The sequence below is a fragment of the Takifugu rubripes genome, chromosome 1, assembly GCF_901000725.2.
Source record: "Takifugu rubripes chromosome 1, fTakRub1.2, whole genome shotgun sequence".
NCBI classification, from domain to species: Eukaryota; Metazoa; Chordata; class Actinopteri; order Tetraodontiformes; family Tetraodontidae; genus Takifugu; species Takifugu rubripes.
Window position 1 is genome coordinate 26,066,350 of NC_042285.1, and position 15,889 is coordinate 26,082,238.

General features: G+C 53.3%; 1 protein-coding gene across 1 annotated transcript in view; it reads right to left on the bottom strand.

Moving 5' to 3' along the window:
- Positions 1-15,889, bottom strand: part of LOC115252608 (contactin-associated protein-like 5) — a 52,062-nt gene that overhangs the window by 27,446 nt on the left and 8,727 nt on the right. The window contains exons 2-6 of the mRNA XM_029848132.1: positions 13,838-13,948; positions 12,599-12,792; positions 5,389-5,536; positions 1,252-1,455; positions 844-1,028 (exon numbers count right to left, since the gene is read on the bottom strand). Of these exons, the coding sequence (XP_029703992.1) occupies positions 844-1,028; positions 1,252-1,455; positions 5,389-5,536; positions 12,599-12,792; positions 13,838-13,948 (842 nt within the window). The remainder of the gene's footprint in view (positions 1-843; positions 1,029-1,251; positions 1,456-5,388; positions 5,537-12,598; positions 12,793-13,837; positions 13,949-15,889) is intronic.

Here is a 15,889-nt window from a genome sequence, read left to right on the forward strand (position 1 = left end):
CGGAGCTCTGCTTCCAGAGCTGGTTCTGGCCATATCTGACAAATCATTGATTTTTTAAAACCAACCAATAATCCAACGCTTCCTCTTCCTGTCCCTGAGACTGATCCCGACCAGATTCCCAGCAGCCTTTTAATGTCCCACTAATCATCGTCTCAATAATGATAAATCTCTGTTAATTGCATTATCGCAGAAGACACAAAGCCAAATTAATTCCAAGGAATTTGTCGCAGCGTGGACACATTAGATGAGCTCACCCTTGGCTAACGAACAGAGGGACGGGAGCAAACCTCTCCAGAGGAGAACGAGGGACGTGTTTGAACATCTAAACACCCAAAGTCGTTTCGGACTCGTGAAGCAAATGTGCTTTAATGCCAAAGGAGATTGGAAAAGTTTCGGGTCCTCCTTCAGCGGGAGAATCGGGATAATCAGACATTCCGTCGCTCCTTTAGCGGAGCAGGAAACTGTAATTGGATGGAATCCGTAAATGGCCCCCGGGGATCCCCCAAAATCGGCTTTGACAAGCGCTAACGCACATTTAGGTAGCGGGGACGCAACGTAATCTATTTATCGGGGACGTTGTTTAGACGTGGGATGAAAATAATAATCAGGCCAGCATTCCCGGTCTTCTACTCCTCCGAGAGAACAAAAACAACTTGTAAAAATGTCATTTGACAACGCGGCGCCTCCCCAGGGCTTCCTCGCTAACTGCAGACTGTTTACCCCGGGCCCCCCAGGCTCATCGTCGCCGTGTTTGTAATGACGGGGCTGTCTGCGCCGCGCTCCGTGGATCCATTTAACCCGCCCCCCACCTGGTCACGTGAGGCGGCCGTCACGTGGACTCACCTCGTAGTCCACCTCCAGCGAGTGGCCCTCTCCTCCGGTTTGGAAGTGCTGCGTGTGGGCGTCCACGGTGAGGTTGACCTGCCTGTTGAAGCGCTCGATGTGGACCGAGTGCCAGTGCTCGTCATCCAGCAGGCTGCCCACGGTCACGGCCACGCGGCCGCCGCTGAGCCGCGGCCTGCCGTCGTCTGCCGGGAGGGAAAAGAAGCTCGATAAAATGCGCCTAATCCTCCCGCCGCCCTCCTCTGGAGCAGGAAGTAGAGGCGCTTGATGGACGGGCCGTTGCAAAAATAATCACCTGCAGCTAATTTTGGGAGCATTTGTGCGAATCGCTTAGCAACGGGATTAACTGTAGCTACAAATCCGACGATTGTGCCTTCAAAAGGCCTCGCTTGTCTTATGGAAATGCACCTAAGTTGAGGTAAAGGTCCAGTCGGCCCCGGTGGAGCTCCAGGGTGATGTAGTCCCCGCGCTGGCCCTCCCCGTGCAGCAACACGCCCTCGGCCTGGTGGCTCTTGAACCGCAGCGAGATCACGTCCTTCAGCGTGGACATGGACTTCTGGTTGAACCGATACAGCAGCGAGCTCCTGCCGTCGAAGTCGGCCACGTAGGACTCTGCAAGGACAGGAGGCGTCACGGGTTGGGACGGGAACACGCGTGGGACGGCGAGGCGAGGAAGGCGGGGCGACACGCCTCCCCCTCGCGCCGCCCTGGTGGGAATTCACACGTTAAAAAAAGAAAAGGAATAATTTTTCACACCAGACTTTGAGTTTGGAATTAGGAACCAAATGAGGTGGAAAAAGCGTCGTGTGCTGCTTCTAATTTGATGCTAGATGTTCTCCAGGAGGGTTGCCATGGTCTCGGGCTTCATTTTCATGAAAACTATAAATCTCTGTCAAATCTGTAGGAGGTGGGGGGGTGGTGATGGGGGGGGGGGGGGGTGGAAGTGCGAGAAAAATAACAAGTAATCGCACCGATAACAAGAAGAATAGGAAAAAAACGACACTGGAAAAAATAACTCCTGCTGGATAAGCACAGCGGCCGATGATGGGAATAATTACAGCCTGTTGGCAGACCCAGACCCACGACCAGACCCAGACCCACGACCAGACCCAGACCCACGACCAGACCCAGACCCACGACCAGACCCAGACCCAGACCCACGACCAGAGCCAGACCCACGACCCACAACCAGACCCAGACCCAGACCCACGACCAGACCCAGACCCACGACCAGACCCAGACCCACGACCCACGACCAGAGCCAGACCCACGACCCACAACCAGACCCAGACCCACGACCAGACCCAGACCCACGACCAGACCCAGACCCACGACCCACGACCAGACCCAGACCCACGACCAGACCCAGACCCAGACCCACGACCAGACCCAGACCCACGACCCACGACTAGAGCCAGACCCACGACCAGACCCAGACCCACGACCAGAGCCAGACCCACGACCAGACCCAGACCCACGACCCACGACCAGAGCCAGACCCACGACCAGACCCAGACCCAGACCCACGACCAGACCCAGACCCACGACCAGAGCCAGACCCACGACCAGACCCAGACCCACGACCAGAGCCAGACCCAAAGTCTGCCTTCCTCATGCAGATGCAGCTTTAATTGAATCGTGGAGAATCGGGATCGGAGGGGCCTTTCAAGAGGAAGGAGATAAAAGGAAGAGGATAAAGAGAGGAGGACGCATCATCAGAGCCGAAATCAGGACCGAAGCCCTCCACTCTTTAATTTGCACCTGATTTTTCATGCTACCTTTAATCCTGCGCTACAAAGAGGCGCTTTGAACCGTAAAGTGGCTGCAGCCACGAGCCTGTGGACGCGGCTCCGCGACCTTGGGAGACCCTCGAGATGGGAATGGAGTATAGATTCGATCTCAATGAGCAGGAGCGTCGTAGGAATATCAAGTGGTCAAAGACAATAGTCCCACCGAGCTACTAACGATGCTGCGGCCTCTAACGACGCAAAGGGACCATCAAAGGCCCGACGCTGCCCTGACGCCGTCCATTATGGCGTGAAGGTCGTCGTTCCAGGAGCGAGGAAACCTCCCGTTGGAACGCTTGACATGATTGATCCACCGTTTAATCTTGGCCTGAGCTGATTGGCTAAAGCCGAGCGTCCGGTCGCGGCGTTCCGGGAAAAAACGTCCGCGGCGTCGCGTAAACCCGTTTTATTGGGAAAACGGAAGATTTGTGGCCTGTGATATACAGCCGGGAATTATGGTAAAACGTTGGCTGGTGCAGAACCGCGACTGATAGGAATTGTCATTTTAATTTGGAATAATCTCTGGGACGGAACAGCACTTAATAAACGTGTTGCTACAGCGTTTAACGTCAAGTGCTTGTAATTTCTTTCGGGATGATACGCGCACAAAAACGCGTTTAGGGATGCGCGATGGCGGAGGAGGCGCATTAATCTCCTGAAGGCTTCCGTCTGGGCGACGGCGTCGGTTGCCGGGAGACCTGTAACGCTGCCTTTTACCCGTATACAAAACACACAATTTAGGTCTGTCACATTTACATAAATGTAGACAGAGGCCATTTCTGGTGCTTCTCGCATCCTTTCGGAGCCGTGCCGTTAAAATAAGGCATCGCTGTCTCGGAAGCTTTGCTGGTGATGCTGCTGTGGCCCCTCTGATGCAGCATCTTCCTGACTGACAGCCGACGCCGAGACCTCGCCAGCCTGCCGCGCAGCCCGTAAATCCTTCCCCCCTCCGTTCACACCAAACCAGCAGAGGCCAAAAATAAGCACTGCGGGTTCTGCTCCGGCGGTTTTCTCCGGCGTTCCGCTACGCCGTTGATCAGTGTGGTTTTAATTGGTCCGATTAGTTACGCTGGGAAGCAGGAAAGAGCGACAGGATTTGCCGCTCAGCTGTCGGCGCAGGCGGGTGAATTGTGAACACAGGTGGCGGCGTGGACAGGCTGCGTGTTCTCGCTGTAGGTGTGGACGCCGGCGTGCGCCGCGCGTGGCATCGTTAGCATGTTCTGTGGCGCTGAGCTGCTGTTCTGTCAGGATGTTGATGGGCTCCACCAACAGCTCACACACGTCTGCATCTGTCATGACGAAGACTGAATGAGGCGCTGGCGTCTCTGGGGGGGGTGGGGGTGGGGGGGGGTTAGCCAGTGGCCAGGTGAGCAGGGACCACACGTGTCAGACGTGACACGTGTTGGAACATTGGGTATCCCACAATGCACCAGCTCCAGCCGCAGTAATGACGCCAAGTACAGGAAACACTCCAGGAGTTCCGACCCGTGAACAGTTTCGAGAAGCAGCTTGTGTGCTTTGGTTGAGACTGCAACGCCCCCCCCACTCCACCCCCCCTCCCCGCTCCATCTGACTTTTCCCTGAGAGGCTGTTTGAAAGCCGAGGGAGATAAAGTTTAGTTTGCCGTCTCCCTCCCTCCTCCAAGTGTCCCCTGGGCTGCAGAGCCAGACTCCACATCCAACCTCTCCAACTGCTCAGTAAAAAGAAAAAGTATATACAGATATAAAAACATCTAGTAAAAAGAATTCTCCAGAACTTTGAGTCATAAGTATTAGACACGCACATCCCGGCTGAGAGCTTGTTCCCGTATCGGAGTTAATTTTCCCCTGTCGATTCCCCAGATTTAAAGTGAAGCCAGTGTAATCCACCTGCGCCGGCGTCGGTTCTGATCACTTCATATTTCAAACGGCGCTCGCGTGACGCGCGGTCGCAGCGCAGACATCAGACATTAATGCGCTCCACTTCTCCGATGCGGTTTGGGAATTACCAAAGTGATCTGCGCAATATATTCCAAGTGTGTTTCACAGCGCATTAATTCTCCAGCTCGCCGTCAGGAGCTTCGCCGTGTGTGGGAGGGGGAGTCCACAGCACATGGATTTTACTGTGGACGGCGGAGCTGGAAGACACTTCCTGTTTAACCACCGTTCACCGGCGGCACCTCACCACCGCGCCGCTATTTGCATTTGCTCCCGGCGCCGACACGTCCCATCTCCCTTCCCATAACTGTAGCTTCTACCTGACGTCTTTCCCAATCTGCTGATATTCCCGCACGCCGGGCGTGCACAGCCAGCCCATAATCACCTTCTCCTCTTCCTGTCGTAGCGGGGGGAGGAAAAAAATGGTCATGAACCGAGAAGGTTTTTATTCCAGAAGTAGGAAAGCAGCTCATCCTGAGATAATTATGTATTTATACTCAGGAAGAACACATTACTAGAGACAGGGAGATAATTAAGTAATGATGAGAAAACAGCAAGCAAACTAGATAATGAACGTGATGGTAATAAGCTGGAGTGCGTTAAAGTGTCATCTGCAACAAGGGCTCGACAATATTCACCCCGTCACAGTCCTTTCATCGGAAAATCCGCAGGAAGCTACGGCTACAGAGGTGTTCTGGCGGGTTCTAGGTTGGACGTATTCACCTCGCTTAAAAAAAGAGGGAAAAACGGGTTCTCACACGCGTCCTTGTATTTACTGGAGCTGGCAGAGTATCGTCTGTGTGTGTGTGTGTGTGTGTGTGTGTGTGTGTCCGCCCACTCACTGTAGGAGCAGCCGTACACCTCCACTCTGAGGCCCATCCAGCCGCTGGGGTTCCAGTCCAGAGGTACGAAGCGCAGGAAGCGCGTCCGGACCGGGTGGGACAGCTTGTTCTGGACAACAACCTCCGAGTTCACGTTCCCGACCAGTTTCTGTGGGGACACGAGGGCGCGTTGGTGAGAGGAAGTGTAACATCAGCACATCAACCGCATCTTTTCAGGCGAGGAATAAGAGCTCCGCGGAGCTTTGGTGTCCAAACAAATGACACGTTTGAACCAAATTAGCAAACAGGTGCTGTAAGGGGCCGTGTGGTTCCAGCTTCTACCACTGAAGTGATGCAACATAACAGCAGAAAAGCCTCTTTTTAATTAACCCGGAACAACAGAGGCTCTAATTTAATGAGTCGGTGCAGGAAGTCCTGCAGCTCCCCCCATAAACCATAAACCAACACCCCCCCCCCAGCAGACACCAGCCCAAACCCGTTCTAGTCGTTGTTTCCAGTCAGATCCCAACTGCTTTGAATTCCCTTTGTTGGGAGTCACACTGGAAGTTGCCGGTGTTGCTAAAGAAGACGCTTCCAGCCTTGAAACCGTCTTCGCCTCCGCCGGTGAGCCGGGGCAGACGGGGCAGACGGGGCAGACGGGAGCAGACGGGGCAGACGGGGGCAGACGGGAGCGGCGCCGTTCCGATTCTGCTGAATGGGTGAAATCTAAGCAGAATAAAAATCACAAGGCTTGAGTCGACGTGAACAGTGCTGACAGGGTGGAGACGAGGTGACGAGAAGATCCAATCAAGGAGCCCCCACCACTGATGTTCTGAGTGCACGGTGACGTGCCATTACTCCCCCCCCCCCCCCCCAACAGCCCTGTTGTGTTGTCAGCCTACACAAAGACAAAGCCACAGGACACCGACGAGGACAAGCAGCCTCTGAAAGACTGATGGCGCCGCTCATTTTAGGCCCGATTTGACACATCAAATCAATAATGACCCACATAATAAAAAAGTAGGAACTGGACCCCCCCCGGGGGGGGCTGCAAGGCCCGGTGAATAGTCCTGACAGGGCCCATAACTCAAGGTACAGCAACGGCGGCGGCAGGAGGGCGGCAGCACCTGTGACCTTTCGCTACGTTCCCAAAAGCAGCCAACAGGAAGCGGCGCTGAGCACGCCCGGCTGGCGGCGGCGCCCGCTGGGCCGCCGGGGGGGGGCGGCGGCGGCGTTCGCGGCGCTAACGGTGATTTATGCCGCGGCTTCCCATCGTGATCCACTTACTGAGGGCGGCCCGGTGGACGCATCCGCAGACAAGCCGCTGTTATTTACGCGCCAGGAGCGATTCCAACGTGCACGGGAGGGATTAGCGCGCGGCGCCGGCCCGTGGCTGGCACGGCCGCGGCGCCCTGGCAGAGCGGGCGGGCTGAAACAAAAGACGCCGCCCTTGATGAAAACATAGACGCGGCTGATGGAGGCGCGACCTTCATTGTGGAGGTGGAAATTGATCAGATTTATTGGTCAGCGAGCCAATAACTGCCGGGAGAGCAGATTCCCCGGGAACGCCGCAGAAGCAAAGTCACCTCGTTTTTCCCATCATCATTAATGACTGTCTGTCCACCTGACTCCCAGGTAATCGGGTCTGGATCTAATGGACCAAACAGAACCCGGCCCGCATCGCTCCGACTGTCCATTAGGCAACAAACCCGCGTCACCGAGGCTCGTTGGCATTCAGGGGGAATTCCACTCCGAGCTCATCGGGGCTCCGGGGAAAAGAAATAAAAACCATGACGTTTGTTTTCCCGTTTCTTTTTCCACACTTGGGAGGAGAAAAAACCTAGAACATCCCGTTCGTTCCAGCTGGGAAATGAAGTCAAGTCCCAGAGTGAAAGCCTAAGGGGGGGGGGGGGGGGGTGTGCAAAGGTCCAGAGGACGGCGCTCCGTCCTGATCCGCATAAACAGGCCTAACCCCACGATGACTTCATTATTCCTATTTGTTTCTGTCAGCACGACACAGTCGCTCTCCCCATTCATTAAAACTCTTTACTCTTCCCTCTCCGGTGATGAGCTCCCTGGAGTCAGTTTTCCTTTCCGCTGCGTACGCGCAGCCACATACGTTTATTTTAATCAGTTCACGGGGGAATGAGCCCGGCTGCAGGAGGAGACGATACGCCAGGAAGAGAAAGGTCATCGGCCACGAGAGCAGCCGGAGGGCCCACAGAGAGGAAGGAGGGGTGACCTTGAAACTGCTGCCATCCTCAAGTCACCTGACCAGGGACCTGAAGTCACCTGACCAGGAACCTGAAGTCACCTGAGCAGGTTCAGCCTGTTTCTACATCATGTTATCTGGCTTCTGCAGCCATCATCATCCATCCATCATCCATCCATCATCCATCATCCATCATCCATCATCCATCATCCATCATCCATCCATCATCCATCCATCATCCATCATCCATCATCCATCCATCATCCATCATCCATCATCATCCATCCATCCTGCATCATCCATCCATCCATCATCATCCATCCATCATCCATCCATCATCATCCATCATCCATCCATCATCCATCCATCCTGCATCATCCATCCATCCGTCATCATCCATCCATCATCCATCCATCATCCATCCATCATCATCCATCCATCATCCATCATCATCCATCCATCCATCCATCATCCATCCATCCTGCATCATCCATCCATCCGTCATCATCCATCCATCATCCATCCATCATCCATCCATCATCATCCATCCATCATCCATCATCATCCATCCATCCATCCATCATCCATCCATCCTGCATCATCCATCCATCCATCATCATCCATCATCCATCCATCATCATCCATCCATCCTGCATCATCCATCCATCCATCATCATCCATCCATCATCCATCCATCATCATCCATCATCCATCCATCATCCATCCATCCTGCATCATCCATCCATCCGTCATCATCCATCCATCATCCATCCATCATCATCCATCCATCATCCATCATCATCCATCCATCCATCCATCCATCATCCATCATCCATCCATCCATCCTGCATCATCCATCCATCCATCATCATCCATCATCCATCCATCATCATCCATCCATCCTGCATCATCCATCCATCCATCATCATCCATCCATCATCCATCCATCATCATCCATCATCCATCCATCATCCATCCATCCTGCATCATCCATCCATCCGTCATCATCCATCCATCATCCATCCATCATCCATCCATCATCATCCATCCATCATCCATCATCATCCATCCATCCATCCATCATCCATCCATCCTGCATCATCCATCCATCCATCATCATCCATCATCCATCCATCATCATCCATCCATCCTGCATCATCAATCCATCCATCATCATCCATCCATCATCCATCCATCCTGCATCATCCATCCATCCGTCATCATCCATCCATCATCCATCCATCATCCATCCATCATCATCCATCCATCATCCATCATCATCCATCCATCCTGCATCATCCATCCATCCATCATCATCCATCCATCATCCATCCATCATCATCCATCATCCATCCATCATCCATCCATCCTGCATCATCCATCCATCCGTCATCATCCATCCATCATCCATCCATCATCATCCATCCATCATCCATCATCATCCATCCATCCATCCATCCATCATCCATCATCCATCCATCCATCCTGCATCATCCATCCATCCATCATCATCCATCATCCATCCATCATCATCCATCCATCCTGCATCATCAATCCATCCATCATCATCCATCCATCATCCATCCATCATCATCCATCATCCATCCATCCTGCATCATCCATCCATCCGTCATCATCCATCCATCATCCATCCATCATCCATCCATCATCATCCATCCATCATCCATCATCATCCATCCATCCATCCATCATCCATCCATCCTGCATCATCCATCCATCCATCATCATCCATCATCCATCCATCATCATCCATCCATCCTGCATCATCAATCCATCCATCATCATCCATCCATCATCCATCCATCATCATCCATCATCCATCCATCATCCATCCATCCATCCATCCATCCATCCATCATCATCCATCATCCATCCATCATCATCCATCCATCCATCCATCCATCATCCATCATCCATCCATCCATCCATCCATCATCCATCCATCCATCATCCATCCATCCATCCATCATCCATCCATCCATCCATCCATCCATCCACCCCTCCATCCATCCATCCATCCATCCATCATCCATCCATCCATCCATCCATCCATCCTCCATCCATCCATCCATCCATCATCCATCCATCCATCCATCCTCCATCCATCCATCCATCCATCCATCCATCCATCCATCCATCCATCCATCCAGGGTCCTCATATTTCCCAACCAATCTTCATTAGCCTCCCCTCGTTAACTTCTTGTGGGTCTGGCTGATTCTTGCTTTGTCCTGTGAATTCATAAATAATTCAGCTCCAATCGGAGCCTCCTATCAGGTCTCCAGCCTGCTCCAACCTCCTTTTGGAGTGGTTGTGGTCTAAATGTTGCTGTTACCCAATGCCGTGTCTCCAGTTACGCTCTCCAGCCCAGATAACTCTAACCACTAATATGAGGATGGACGACGCGCAGGGGGCCAGACCCAGCAGGGCACCACAGGGAACAACAGCCTCACAATGAATCCTAAAGGAAGCCAATATACATAATATATGATGCGAGGCATCCTGCTGGATGTGGTCAGCAGCACGGCGCGGCGGCGTTCCAGGCCATTTGCAGATGGTCGTTAGTTCTGCAGATATTCGGTCATAAACAAACGATTGGAGACGCTTAATGTGAGGGCAGCGCTGCACGGAAGGCTCAGTGCACCACGCCGAAAATATACATTCAACCTTCAGGGACCTTGAATTCCACATGTTCCACTCGGCATCCAGGCCTGACACTTGAGGGAGAACCCAATCGCGTCCAAACGGGTTCCGTTAGTCCGTCAGAACCAAAGGGCGGGTGTCAGTGATCAACACAACAGGACTGACCAGCCAATAAGGAGAAGGATCCTCAAGCAACGCCGCCCTCTCTGCTACGCTAATCAGAGTTTCAGAGGCCATTTGTTGTCCATTTTTCCCGATTTGTCACATAAAACAATGACAAACCCTTTGAAGTTCATCTCGATTACCAATCAAAAACAGCAGAGCAGAGAAGCCGGAACCGCCCGCTTGAACTTTATTTTATCAAAAGGCTAATTTTGTCCACAGGGCTGATCCGGCTCGGCGTTAGCCCGGAGTGTCACCCAGCTAGCGGCGATGTCAGCAGCTGCCGCCGCCTCATTAGTCCCTCTGACTTGGCATTCTGGCAGCGAGCCATTACCTCTGAGCTCGAGCTAAGACGGATGCGACTCACTAGCAACAAGGTCTCGGCGAACACGTGATCCGCCGAGCACGGGTCTGAGCTACGTTAGCCATTTTTCGGACTAATTGGCTGCTATGACGCGTCTAACATCTTCCCGTCCTCAGGAGCGGCGAAGGGTATCTGCGAGTGTGTGTGACTTGAACACACTCCGGCGCTCGCCCACAGCTGCACAAGTCTCCATTTAACGCTTGCCAGGTTTCCGAGGGTGACGTCTGTTTTGTCTGCTTCAATATGGCGCCGCGTAGCAAAGGCTGAGCACTGAATTTAAAGATTTGACATATTTACTCTCATATTCTCTCTCTTTCCTACCGAGCGCGGCAGCTGCAGGTCTCATCGGGCACGACTCCAGGCCTATTTATGATGTCTTGTTTTCCTTTTGATGTCTAACCACGCTACAGCCGGACTGACGGCGTGCGAGAGCAGGATATTTTAAGTCAGTCACATCAAAGGAGTCTCAGTGTAATATTTAGACACAGACGGGTCCAAACCTACATTTTCTGATGACGACTTTGGTGCCTGTTGGACATCTGAAACTGCTGAAAACAAAAAGCAGCCTCCGTCTCTCTCTCTGCCACCTCCACGCCCACCTCAGGACTCGCCAACTCTCCGTTTTCTTCGTATTTTAATTCTGACTTTCAATTAGAAACCTGGAAGTGCCGCTTGCATTATTCAGCGAGCGCATTTCTGTTTTAAGTGTTTTGATGAATAAAGGTGGCAAAACATCTCGCCTGAAACTTCCTGTAAGTGAGGTCGAAGCAATCTGCGCTCGTGGTTGCAGGAAAAAGGTTTATTTGCACTTAGAAGCACATGCCGCGGTTGCCATGACGGCCACATTTTAGATGTCTATTTTTTCTTCATCAAACCGAACGGGTCCCTTCAATCCGGACGCACACGTTGACTCTATCAATGGTCACGTTTTCGTTCCAGGTAGCGGGATGTTGTCAGTGCTTCAGGTTAACGCACGTGCAGCGAGCGGGAGCGTGCACGTGAGCGGCTCCCAGAGGAGGTCCGAGCCTGGACCGCCCGTCTCAACGTCTCCGTTGATTCTGGTGGATGCTCCACGCTGGCAACAGCCAACATCTCTGCGTTCGTAATTCAAACACAATGAAGAGGAGGAATAAAAACGCAGCTTCTCAGCAGGGGGCCACCGCACAGGCTGCTAATTGGACCGGCAGGCAGAAACAGTCCCAGAAAAACAGTGTAACATATCGGAGCAAGCTGTGACACAACTGGGACAAACACAATAAAGAATTAATGATATGTGCCAACAGAAGGGGGGTTCAGAACTCGTGTTCTTGTACACGCTGATCTGAGAGGTTGTGACATCACACGGAGCGCCAAGAGGCGACGCCAGAGTCTCCGTTATCACAGCTTCAACGTATATATTTAGACAACAGGGCCGAGGGGGACGTGGACGCCCTGCACGAGGTAAAGTTCGGCCATTAGGCTTGAAAACGCCAACTTTCAGGTTTGGACTCGCGAAGAGAACGAAGAGCGAGACGGACGGCTAATATCTGAGGCTGCTCGACTTTCTGCTGTTCGCCGCGAGGTCAGAGTGGGCACTGGAGCGTATCCCGGCCTTAATTGGGAATACACACCCAGGACAGGTTCCCAACTGGGCTCGCCGTCATACCTGGGAGCGATCCACAGCCGCGGAGCGGGCTGACCTGCATGTCTTTGAGATAACCCACACCGACACGCTCCGCTACCAACCGGGGGCCAAACCCACAACTTCGTGTAAAGTAGGACTGTTTCTGTGCTTTGAGGTTAAACAGAACAACAAAAGATCAAAGGACTGATGAAAGGAACCGAGACTCACCCCAACGCCGTCCTCTTGCCGGTACTGTTTCCAGACCCGGCCCGTGTCGCTGTACAGCAGCTGGTAACTGCTGACCCAGTCCCAGCTGTCGTAGCGTCCCTGCGTCGCCACAGACGTCACCTCCATCTGCTCCTTGAGGTCCACCTGCAGCCAAGGGTCTTGGTCGGTCACCATGGGAGTCCAGCCTCCCGCCCCTGACGGAGAGACGGAGGAGCAGCACAGCCGTGAGTCACCTGTGCGCTGATAAGAGCTGCGAGACTGTTGAAGAGTCTGTTTGTTTGTGGATGTTAACGCCCGCCGAAGAAGCGGCTTCTTCTTGAAGCGTGTGGATTCTGGATTTAGAGCTTTCGCCCGCAAGATCCTCGTCGCTTCGGAAGCCAGACGCTTCTCAGAGTTTATGGTGGAAAATGAAAAATACGGCTTTTATTGGCGATACTGTGACCCATTCAAAAACCAGAAAGATCTACTTTTTCCTACAAACCCCCCCGGTCGAACCACTCCTCCGTCAGCGTTCGACCCGGGCGGAAGAGTCTGGAGCTGGTGGGAACTCCGAGTGTGGAGATGATGACAATAGTGTTCACTGTTTCACAGTACATTAGGAATCCAATCAAAGCAATCAGACGCTCCCCGTCTCCTCATTACTGATCTGAAACGGCAACAGTGCCGCAATTTATTCGGTGTCTGTAGCAATTTGATTTGCTTAGGGGCAGAAGACTCTGGCGGGGGTCCGGGAGGAGGCTTCCTGATAAGAGGGTTTATTTTATCAGGTAAACCCACCGAGTTTGGACCAGGAGCACGTTGGCCCCCTTTCTGTGTCCTCAACCGCCGACCTTTGGATCCGATTTTTGGCTTTTGTGTCTCGTATTTTGATTCAATTGTAACGATCCCTCTTGTGTTGAAAGCCAAACTCGTCGGTTCTTTGACTTGATATTTAGTCATCGGGATTTGGAATCTGCCATAAGAGCCAACTTAATAACCATAAACAGTTAATCTGCGTGTTTTTGACTCGTTACCGGCAGAAAAAAGAGCAGCTTTGCTGTTAAAAACGAATCTCCCTCAGCCTCCGAATCACCGAAGCGCCCCTCTAAAACACCCCCGTCCCTCATCTGTGATTTGGCTCTGGCATAAACGGTTCCTGTAGGCATTTTATGGATGGCTCCCTTTACTGTTTAGGTTCATTGAGAACAGCTGGCACAGCAGGTGGTCCCGGAGCAGCCCCATACGGGAAGGTGGACTCACCGTCTCTTCTGTTGAGCTTGGCGTTGTAGGCGGCGTAAGTGCCCGAGGACTGGGAGGACCCCTGGAAGGACGAGTGCGGGAGCATGGACGCCAGGGGGCCGTTGCAGTTATCTGAGATAGGAGAGGAAATAATGAAAACCGGACACGTTTTCATGCTTCAGAACAGGAAAACTGCCCTGGAAAACATGGAGGCGCTAGCTGGGCACGGCCGAGGCTAGCTGGGCACGGCCGAGGCTAGCTCTGCACGGCCGAGGCTAGCTGTGCACGGCCGAGGCTAGCTGTGCACGGCCGAGGCTAGCTCTGCACGGCCGAGGCTAGCTGTGCACGGCCGAGGCTAGCTCTGCACGGCCGAGGCTAGCTGTGCACGGCCGAGGCTAGCTGGGCGAGACTTTAACGTGTTTTAGTCGGGAGATTTATGTGTCTGAAATGCGCTAAAACACAGTGGTGCAAAGGGCATTTTAGCTATTAGCGACAGCTCTGAGTTTTAAAGCAAGAATTGGAGAAAAATAACAGAGCGGCTTCACTCGTCCAGTTGTGCGGCGCCTCAAACAGTCTATTAACCCCTGCAGTGACCCCTGAAAACAGCGGAGAAAAGGTTCCCATTGTCAGCGCCCGCGCGCTCTCTTTAATCCCTCGTTGTGCGATTACATCACGTCCGAGAGGCAGGAACAGATTAAGAGTCCGGCGATCTAAACTCGTCCCTCTCGTCTCCCTCTGATCCGCCCCAATAAGAGCGGAGAACCACGGCAGCTCTTTCGCTCGACTGCGGCGCCGCATTCAGGTCCGGATCAGGAGCCTAATGAAAACTGGCACCGTCCTGATTACAATTACGCCGCCGCCCTCCACATCGGCGTGCCCGACGCTCCCGCGCGTTGGAGGAGCGTTCCGTTTTTTTGGATTCGATTCCTCTTGGATTTGAGATGGATGCTGAGCACACCTGGAGTGGCCCTTGGCCGTGCGTCTGGCCGGCGGGGCCACAGCGGCAGCTCGCCCCTCTATCGGGGCGTCCCGCCGAAGCTCTCCGGGCCCGGTCGGGCTGCTCTCAGATCATTTGCCAGGAGATTTCTCTAATCCTGATTTCGAGTGTGACTAAAGTGGATCAAGCTGTTTTGTCCAAGACCGGAATGATGGCTGAGATGCAGATGTTAATCAGGGAAATGAGAACAGTTCATCTTGACACGCCACTCGTGGAGATGGGGGGTTGATATGCAAGCGGAACGCTTCCAATCCATCAGAACCCTCTTCAGGACCTTGTTTTTGATTCCTTGAGGATAACAACATCACACCCTTCCCATCTGACGTTTGATCCGTGTTCATCCCGCTCTTGTATATCACAGTCCGGATTAACGCTGCCTGGCCAGAACCACCCGCTGCCTGACCATCTACATCAATGAAGTCGGAGAAGAGGAAAACCCATCACCGTAAAAGAATACTCCACATGTTACCATGGAGACAAACATGGTGCTAGAGGGAGCGCATTGGGACTAAATGCCCTCGGAGACTGACAGCTGGCACCTTTGGTCCAGGGGAGGAACGTGTGAGGAACGTTGTTGTTGTTGTTTACACTTTAGACGTCAATCACAGCCCTTCGTGGATGGAAGATTTGTCCGTAAAGCTGCTCCGCGGCCTCAGTGATGACTGGAAAATCCCCCGGGGGCTCAAATCTCCGGCTCAGAGGTTCGGATCTCGCAGCCAAATGAGCCCGGGCAGAAGGCTCGCCAAGAGGGAAGCGCCTAATCTCCCCGGACATCGCTGCATCGCCTCCTGCTGGGCGAGGAGCCGTGAGGCAGACCGCCGCAGCCGTCGCCCTGGCGACCTCGGGGGGAGGTTATGGCTGATGGCGATCCGGGTAAAATACCTGAGCAGGTAGCAGCGCCCGGGAGTTAGCCGCTACGCTCCAGCTACGCGCCATTTTTGAGACGGTCACTGGAATGAAGGGTCCTCGCTGGCGCCGGGCCGTCTGACACCATTGGTGTTTTTCCAGCGTCCCCCCCCCCCCCCGTGGACGTAAATCAGCAGCACGGCCGCTAACGCCGACACAATTTATATCAA